At 43.9% G+C, this 10095-nt stretch overlaps 1 protein-coding gene across 2 annotated transcripts; it reads right to left on the bottom strand.

The window, feature by feature from the left end:
• Positions 1-2274: 2274 nt before the first annotated feature.
• On the bottom strand, positions 2275-8387 carry LOC138741560 (uncharacterized). 2 transcript variants are annotated; one of them, XR_011343574.1, is made up of 2 exons: positions 6518-7226; positions 2275-5189 (listed from the first exon to the last, which is right to left on the bottom strand). XR_011343574.1 is itself a non-coding variant. In XM_069895815.1 (2 exons), the coding sequence occupies exon 1, from the start codon at positions 8383-8385 to the stop codon at positions 7486-7488; it is 900 nt and encodes a 299-aa protein (XP_069751916.1). In that variant the 5' UTR covers positions 8386-8387; the 3' UTR covers positions 2275-5189; positions 7322-7485. The 2 variants fall into 2 exon arrangements, 1 of the variants encoding a protein (XP_069751916.1); XM_069895815.1 differs by lacking the exon at positions 6518-7226 and adding an exon at positions 7322-8387.
• Positions 8388-10095: the final 1708 nt, after the last annotated feature.

Here is a 10095-nt window from a genome sequence, read left to right as displayed (position 1 = left end):
TCACCAACCACCCAATTATGCATCAAGTAGCACTGGGTTACAGGGTACCAGTAGAACTCAGATGAATGACCTGTCATGTACCCGTCACCTCCCCTCCCCTCCCCTCCCCTCCCTCAGGGTGCCTCAAAATGAAGGATGAATGCAACAATCCAGCAGGCTGCACAAGGCCTGCCACGCTGCCCTCCAATTAGCCACAACTAAAGGAGCCTAACTGGCCTATCAAGGAAAGTGGATCGCAAGTGCACCAATCAGCACTGAGGGTGCTTTAACCACACCTCTCAGCTTGAGAATAAAAGCAGGGCTGTGAGCCCAATAAAGCTTAGTGTTAACAACACTCAACTAGGGTTCACGTTGTTCTTTTTGGGAACTTTCTGAGCTAACTTGCATGCAGCTATAACCTCTCCTGAGCTATAGTCTCTGCAGAGCAAGAGCAGCTAGCTGCAATATTGCACAAAGTTTCCTTTAGTGTACCATTAGGCAGACTTTCTACATATCCTATTGAACAACAATTGTTGAGAAGTAAAAGTCATTTTTATAATTCATGGTGAAAAGATTGGTAAGTCACTTGCAAGTCGATGGAAAGGTATTGCAGTTAAAAATCAAATTAATAAGATTTGAATGAGTGATGGCACCATGTTTCGGCTATTTAGGGGAACATAACAAGGATGTCCATTAAGTCCTTTCTTTCTTCTTTGGCTTGGCTTCGTGGACGAAGATTTATGGAGCGGTAAATGTCCATGGGTGGACCTGACGGGAGGTCAGGTGGCCTGCTGACTGCAGGCTCGTTTGTGGCTGACAAGTCCGATGCGGGACAGACAGACACGGTTGCAGCGGTTGCAGGGGAAAATTGGTGGGTTGGGTGTTGGGTTTTTCCTCCTTTGCCTTTTGTCAGTGAGGTGGGCTCTGCGGTCTTCAAAGGAGGTTGCTGCCCGCCGAACTGTGAGGCGCCAAGATGCACGGTTTGAGGCGATATCAGCCCACTGGCGGTGGTCAATGGGGCAGGCACCAAGAGATTTCTTTAGGCAGTCCTTGTACCTCTTCTTTGGTGCACCTCTGTCACAGTGGCCAGTGGAGAGCTCGCCATATAACACGATCTTGGGAAGGCGATGGTCCTTCATTCTGGAGATGTGACTTACCCAGCACAGTTGGATCTTCAGCAGCGTGGATTCGATGCTGACGGCCTCTGCCATCTCGAGTACTTTGATGTTAGGGATGAAGTCGCTCCAATGAATGTTGAGGATGGAGCGGAGACAACGCTGGTGGAAGTGTTCTAGGAGCCGTAGATGATGCCGGTAGAGGACCCATGATTCGGAGCCGAACAGGAGTGTGGGTATGACAACGGCTCTGTATACGCTAATCTTTGTGAGGTTTTTCAGTTGGTTGTTTTTCCAGACTCTTTTGTATAGTCTTCCAAAGGCACTATTTGCCTTGGCGAGTCTGTTGTGTCTTTACTGTTTAATTATAATACTAGAACCCTTAGGGGTAGCCCTCTGAGAATCTGGAGAATTTAAAGGATTAATTTGAAATAGAATTGAACATAAAGTATCTCTTTATCCAGATGATTTATTGCTTTTTATTTCAAATCTGGAGGGTTTTTTTTTAACCAAATATGTTAACTATGTTCACTCAGTTTGGACAATTTTAAAGATATAAAATAAAACATGAGAGTGAACTTTTTCATTTTAAAAGGATCTCTCTTTCTATGTATTCTAAATTTTCATTTAAAATAGTTCATGATCAGTTTCAATATTTCGGAATCATTTTTACAAAAAGTTATAAGATAAAAGAAATTTTTATAGCATTACTTAATCAGATTAAAATATTATTATCGGGATGGTCACCACTTTTGATTACATTGACTGGATGTATTAATCGATTACAATGAATATTCAATCTAAATTTTTGTTTTTTTTCTTCAAGCTTTACCAACTTTTATTACTAAATCCTTTATTAATTCGTTATATTTGGTTATTTCTTTATATATTATCTGGCAGGGAAAACAATCATATATAAGCCCATCTTCAGAAAACTATTAGGAATGAGGGAATGTTACATAATTTACATCAGTGTGACATTTTCTCTCTGCACACAGCCCCTTCAGTGACAACACATTGGGAACAGACCCTTCGGTCCATTGAATCTATGTTAAACATAACCTATCTAATCTTTCACAATCATTTTACTTCTCAGATTCCATGAACTCGCCTCCCATTCTCCTGCTGCCATAAATCAGGTCATTTTACCTGCAAATCAGCAAAATCAAGACCCACACAGTCACATTTCAGATTTATTGTCAAAGTACATACATGATATCATATAGAACCCTGAGGTTCTTTTTTTCAAGCGGGTGAGGCACAATTATCACTAGTGCAAAAAATTATACTCAATATGCACATGGAAACAAATAAAGATATGTAAATACAGAGGAAAATACAGAGGAAAAAAAAGTCATAAAGTGCAAAAGTAAGAATCCTTAAATGAGTCCCTGATTGAATTAATGTTGAGTTCAGTGAGAATCTGAAAATTGAATCCCATCAGATCAAAAATAAAATGTTTTATCACAACATTGAAAGTCTTTCATGTGTTAATAACTGTATAATCATAAAACATTAAAATGGCAAAATGCTTTGATCTTTGCAATCTAGTTTCTAAAATGTTTTATATTGTTAGGCATATGTCAAGCGAAAGAGAAAACAAACCTGCATTTATCTATCAACTTTAATTAGAGAAGACCAAAACATTTTACAGTCAATTAAGTATTTTTTTAAATAGTCATGATAAAATAAGAAGAGCTCTAGTCAATTTCTGAATGGCAAGGTAACCAATATATAACCTCTTTTTAGTAGAGGAGCTGGATGATTGTAACTCCAGCTGTGCAAGGTATGAAAGGGGAATCTTGGTGATTTGGTTATATTTTGTTGTTAACCACTTTCAAAGCCCATTGTCCCAAAACCACTTGTGTAATCTTTTCCTTCTTTATGCATGTATTCACTTGTAAATCTTTTTGTTGACAAGAAATCCATAAAAGCTTGTGTGAATTTGTATAAACAGCTTCAGCATTTCCTCTCAACCATTAGAATATTTGAACAATTCATCACAGGGCCTCTTGTTCTCTTACTCATGACGGCATAGAATTTTTCATGAATTTTTAGTTCATGTTCATTCATCACAAGTTAAGATCTTACTTACCTAGAATGACTACAACAATCTTTGAAAGTGGTTACTAGGCATGACAATAAATATCGAGGCTTTTTAGGTAAAGGACTTAATGTTCTTCTGTTCCTGAATCGGGTTTCTAGATTATTGATAGATGCATAATTAACAGAGAACTGACCACTGTGAAATCAAACACTACATTGCACTTCTTGGTAATCCCTAATCTGTGAAATGGTCACAGATTGTTCACACCAGTTATTGTAATATAATTGGCAAATTATATTTTACATGTCTTCCTTTGGCTTGGCTTCGCGGACGAAGATTTATGGAGGGGGTAAAAGTCCACGTCAGCTGCAGGCTCGTTTGTGGCTGACAAGTCCGATGCGGGACAGGCAGACACGGTTGCAGCGGCTGCAGGGGAAAATTTGTTGGTTGGGGTTGGGTGTTGGGTTTTTTGTAAATACGGACAGCCACAAAAGCAGCAGACAAGTAGAATAAACATCTGATAATCCACTATCTAGTTACATATTTAGAAATCCCAGTGGTTTGGCATGTTCCTCACTGGGTGCTGATTATCTTGAACTTTTAGTTCACTGGAACCCCAGATCCTATAATCCCTTTCATAAACCAGGACCCCCTTTGCCAGTTCCCATATTCCCTCCAAGCTCACTTGGTTCTATTCAGCAACATCTTAAAAGTGTGTTGGAGCATTTAATCAGCACGGTAACAGGATCTTCCAGCCCACAGGCCCAGGCTGCCCAAATACCCCCAATTAACCCAGTACATCTTTGGAACCTGGGAGGAAACTGACGTACTCAGGGAAAACCCATGCAGATATGGGGAGGACGTACAAACTCTTTACAGACAGTGATGGATTTGAACCTGGGTCGCTGGCGTTGTAACCACTATGTTAACTGTGTCGCTTTTCATTTCCAGGAATAGTAATCAATAGTCTATAAAATCTTCTCATCTCCCAAAGTCCCGTACTCAAGATTAATGCAGCTGTGGAATCAGAGCTTGGAGTACTTTGTCATAGAACAAGGAAAGATTGCAGTTCATTCTCTGCTCATAGGGGTTCTTCTTTTCCCCCCAAGCTAACTAATCTTCCGTCAGTGCTTCTCAGGAACTGGAAAACAGAGTAAATCAATAGGTTCTTGAAGAGCAAAAGTTTTAAAATAAAATAGATCGGAATACTATTTTGACCTGTTGTCGGCAGTTCTTCTATTTAGCTAGAACACTCTTTTGTACCCTCTGCCTCTGGTAAACAAATGTAAATTCAAGAGAAAGCATCATAAAAATATAGGTTTATTGTTCAATTGGCACTGAGGAAATGTTGAACTATCGTATGCAACATCTAATCTTTAATTTTAATTTTTGAGATATGACCCCCCCCATGCCGCACAAATACATCCATGTGACCAAGTAACGTACTAATCCTGTACATCTTTGGAACGTAGGGGGAAACCTATGCAACACAGTGCAATCATACAAACCTCTTACAGACAGTGCAGGATTTGAATTGGGTTGCTAGTACTGTAATTGCATTGCGCTAACCTTGCCCCCTAATGTAGGAAACATCAAGCCATGGTCCCAAATAGCTTATCTGCTAGATGTCAATATAAAATGGCAAAATTTTTAAGAGCAGAGGAGTTCTTCATGTACCCTAATCAACATTTATCCCCAATGACCATCACACACAACAGATTTTCAGGTCATTATCTTTATGCTACTTTGGTAAATTGCAGGGTGCAAATTGTATTTGTTCTACACCATGACAGTCACGGCTTGGCTTTGCAAATAAAGATTTAGGAAGGGGGCTGTCCACGTCTGATGCTGCTGGTGGCTAATGAGGCCAATGCGGGACAGGCATGCCTGGCTGCAGTGGCTACAAGGAAAATTCTGTTCTGGGTTTGGTGCTGCTGTGTCACGGTTCTTCCTCCATCTCCTTTTGTCCTTAAGGTCAGCCCTGTGCACGTCCTCAAAGGAGGAGACCGATGGGTGAATGGCGTGCTGCCAGGCCACGCGATCGGAGGCTAGATACAAAAGATTCTATGAACATACATCCAGCTGTTTCAGCCAATATTTCTCATATTACTTCAAATTGTGGAGGCAGAGTACACAAGCACCTGTTATTACATTACATATTAACAGAGGATACGTTTCCAACACCAAGGGATCCTGATAGTATTCTTCAAAGCCAAACCGAAGCATACATGGGTGTTACTGATCAAATATGTTAACTTCTTTGGAACTAAGAGCACAGCCGTCCTTGACTTTTTTTTGCCTTTGCTCCCCTTAGGACTTAAAGCAAAGCTTATGGGCCCCCTTTCCCATGAAACAGTCAAGATTAGTTCTCTCATACTGACTACAGAAAAAAATTGATGATGATTTCAGTCCCTTAAATATGCTGGGACTCCGAGTTGGGGGAGGGAGCATTGAGAATGGCTGCACTAAATTACTTGTAATTCCAGGATATAAAACGTTTTGGACTGAGGGAAAAACTAAATATCTAATAGAATGGATGCTTAACCAGAAGAGACAGTGGTTTTTATTTCTCTCTGTTTTTCACAGTCAATTTGTTTATATTTCTTTCTTGTTTATATGTGTATGCTCTTTTTGCACTACCAATAAGTGATAATTCAGCCTGGCCTATAGGAAAAAGGATCTCAGATTGTATGTAATATGTATGTACTCTGACAATAAATCTGAACTTTGAATTACATGTTTGAGACATTGACCCTTTGGACTCTGTGTCTCTGTTTCCAGGGACTACCAATAAGCGCATATACTCCGTTTCTCCATTTTCCCAACCACCAGCTGGTTCATACTGGTGTTCGTACTGTAGTTTACCATGGACACAGTGCAAAGTATATATGAAAGGTTAAAAATGGCCAGAGTCCAAAGGGTTACGCACTTTTTTTTGCCTTTGCTCCCTTTAGGACTTAAAGCAAAGCTTATGGGCCCCCTTTCCCATGAAACAGTCAAGATTAGTTCTCTCATACTGACTACAGAAAAAAATTGATGATGATTTCAGTCCGTGGCAGCCCTTAACTATGCTGGGACTCCGAGTTGGGGGAGGGAGCATTGAGAATGGCTGCACTAAATTACTTGTAATTCCAGGATATAAAACGTTTTGGACTGAGGGAAAAACTAAATATCTAATATTTAGTTTCTAGGGTTCACCTAGATTTCTATGGATTTAGGAAAATCAAAGAACTAGTAAAAATGATTTTAAATATGTCCAAAATGTGGAGAAAATTAGTGCACATTTCTAATCTATCACAGTGGTGTCTGAATTGATCTTTCTGCAAACTAAAATTAATTTGTTAGTTGATTTGAAAATTGATAAAGAAAACTGTACCTGCTGAGAATCTGAAATAAAGACAGAAAATATTGGAAACACTTAGCAGTTATCTCTCTCATTTTCAACGTCGAGTCCCAGACCTGAAAGATTAACTGTTTCTCTTTCCACAAACATGACCTGCCTTGCTGAGTATTCCAGTATTTTCTGTTTATTTTATTTGAAATTTCCAGTATTTGCAGTTACAACAAATTTTTCCAGCGTTTTTTAAAAAAAATATATATATATTTTAAGTGATGTGATATGAGCATTTGGAATAATAATATCTGTATGGCCAGCGGGGTGCTTTAGATCAGATATTCCCAACAGAGGTGATAGGCTCGAGAGCGGGGGAATGATAGGCTTCAAGAAACACAAGACTTTGGCTGGCCAGGATCCAGGTACAGGAATGCCGGAAGGGGGGAGGGAGGTCGACCTTTATGGCCAGTTCATAAGTGGAGGTGACAAAGGAGATGAGTCACTAGTGGGCGGGCCAGCCTCATACATACAACAGCACATAGATAAGGAATAATGTATAAGGACAAAACATTTAAGGGAGCAGCACGGACTGAAATCATAAATTATTTTTAATGTTTTTTTATGTAGTTGATAGAAGTACAGAAGCTACTAACTAAAACAGCTGCGTCCCAGGGAAGGTGGCCCCTTAAACATTGAGCAGAGTCCAAAGTGCACAATAGCTCACGAATTTTTTTTTAAGTTGAAAGTGGCTGATTTGGGTACTGTGGCAGTTGACCCACCAGCCCCCCCCCCCAACCAACCTCACCAGCCCCCCCACCACCCTCACCATCCCCCTCCCCATCCTACCTTGTGCCAAGTTCTCACCGTCTTGCCCAGCCATTCTCAACCTAACCAATTTTTGGCGATGGCCCCGCTCGGACGCTGCTCAAAACTTATGGGCCCCTTCTGTGTGAAGCAGTCAAGTTTAGTTAGATTCGTCCCTGCTTCTCTCCTACAACCCCCCCCCACTACTACACTTTATTATGGATTTCGCTCTGTGCCTCCCCCGCCCCTGAACACAGTGTGGCCTGTTGTAAATGGGTGGTCTCGGCAACCCCCACCTGCACACCAGGTCCATGACTGACCATGGCCCATGGCTGGTTCATGACCATGACCAGTCCATGACTGACCATGACCCGTGGCTGGTCCATGACCATGACAAGTCCATGAATGACCATGACCCATGGCTGGACAATATCCATGACCAGTCCATGACTGACCATGACCCATGGCTGGTCCATGACCATGTCCAGTCCATGACTGACCATGACCCATGGCTGGTCCATGACCATGCCCAGTCCATGACTGACCATGACCCATGGCTGGTCCATGACCATGACCAGTCCATGACTGACCATGACCAATGGTTGGTCCATGACCATGCCCAGGCCATGACTGACCATGACCCATGGCTGGTCCATGACCATGACCAGTCTATGACTGACCATGACCCGTGGCTGGTCCATGACCATGACAAGTCCATGAATGACCATGACCCATGGCTGGACAATATCCATGACCAGTCCATGACTGACCATGACCCATGGCTGGTCCATGACCATGTCCAGTCCATGACTGACCATGACCCATGGCTGGTCCATGACCATGCCCAGTCCATGACTGACCATGACCCATGGCTGGTCCATGACCATGACCAGTCCATGACTGACCATGACCAATGGTTGGTCCATGACCATGCCCAGGCCATGACTGACCATGACCCATGGCTGGTCCATGACCATGACCAGTCTATGACTGACCATGACCCATGGTTGGTCCATGACTATGAATAGTCCATGACTGACCATGATCCATGGCTGGTCCAAGTCCATGACCAGTCCATGACTGACCATGATCCATGGCTGGTCCATGACCATGACCAGTCCATGACTGACCATGATCCATGGCTGGTCCATGTCCATTCCATGACTAATCATGACCCATGGCTGGTCCATGTCCATGACCAGTCCATGACTGACCATGACCCATGGCTGGTCTGTCCATGACTGACCATGACCCATGGCTGGTCCATGTCCATGACCAGTCCATGACTGACCATGACCCATGGCTGGTCCATGTCCATGACCAGTCCATGACTGACCATGACCCATGGCTGGTCCATGTCCATGACCAGTCCATGACTGACCATGACCCATGGCTGGTCCATGTCCATGACTGACCATGACCCATGGCTGGTCCATGTCCATGTCCAGTCCATGACTGACCATGACCCATGGCTGGTCCATGTCCATGAATGACCATGACCCATGGCTGGTCCATGTCCATGACCAGTCCATGACTGACCATGACCCATGGCTGGTCCATGAACATGACCAGTCCATGACTGACCATGACCCATGGCTGGTCCATGACTGACCATGACCCATGGCTGGTCCATGACCATTACCAGTCCATGACTGACCATGATCCATGGCTGGTCCATGTCCATTCCATGACTGATCATGACCCATGGCTGGTCCATGTCCATGACCAGTCCATGACTGACCATGTCCCATGGCTGGTCTGTCCATGCCCAGTCCATGACTGACCATGACCCATGGCTGGTCCATGTCCATGACCAGTCCATGACTGACCATGACCCATGGCTGGTCCATGTCCATGACCAGTCCATGACTGACCATGACCCATGGCTGGTACATGTCCATGACTGACCATGATCCATGGCTGGTCCATGTCCATGACCAGTCCATGACTGACCATGACCCATGGCTGGTCCATGTCCATGACTGACCATGACCCATGGCTGGTCCATGTCCATGACCAGTCCATAACTGACCATGACCCATGGCTGGTCCATGAACATGACCAGTCCATGACTGACCATGACCCATGGCTTGTCCATAACCATGACCAGTCCATGATTGACCATGACCCATGACTGACCATGACCCATGGCTGGTCCATGACTGACCATGACCCATGGCTGGTCCATGACTGACCATGACCCATGGCTGGTCCATGACCATGACCAGTCCATGACTGACCATGACTCATGGCTGGTCCATGTCCATGACCAGTCCATGACTGACCATGACCCATGGCTGGTCCATGTCCATGACCAGTCCATGACTGACCATGGCCCATGGTTGGTCCATGACCCATGGCTGGTCCATGACCATGGCCAGTCGATGACTGACCATGACCCATGGCTGGTCCATGTCCATGACCAGTCCATGACTGACCATGACCCATGGCTGGTCCATGTCCATGACTGACCATGACCCATGGCTGGTCCATGTCCATGACCAGTCCATGACTGACCATGACCCATGGCTGGTCCATGAACATGACCAGTCCATGACTGACCATGACCCATGGCTGGTCTATGTCCATGTCCAGTCCATGACTGACCATGACCCATGGCTTGTCCATAACCATGACCAGTCCATGATTGACCATGACCCATGACTGACCATGACCCATGGCTGGTCCATGACTGACCATGACCCATGGCTGGTCCATGACCATGACCAGTCCATGATTGACTATGATCCATGGCTCGTCCATGACCATGACCAGTCCATGACTGACCATGACTCATGGCTGGTCCATGTCCATGA

Source organism: Narcine bancroftii, chromosome 8 (genome assembly GCF_036971445.1).
Source record: "Narcine bancroftii isolate sNarBan1 chromosome 8, sNarBan1.hap1, whole genome shotgun sequence".
Lineage (NCBI taxonomy): Eukaryota > Metazoa > Chordata > Chondrichthyes > Torpediniformes > Narcinidae > Narcine > Narcine bancroftii.
This window is presented reverse-complemented; position numbering and strand designations above follow the sequence as displayed.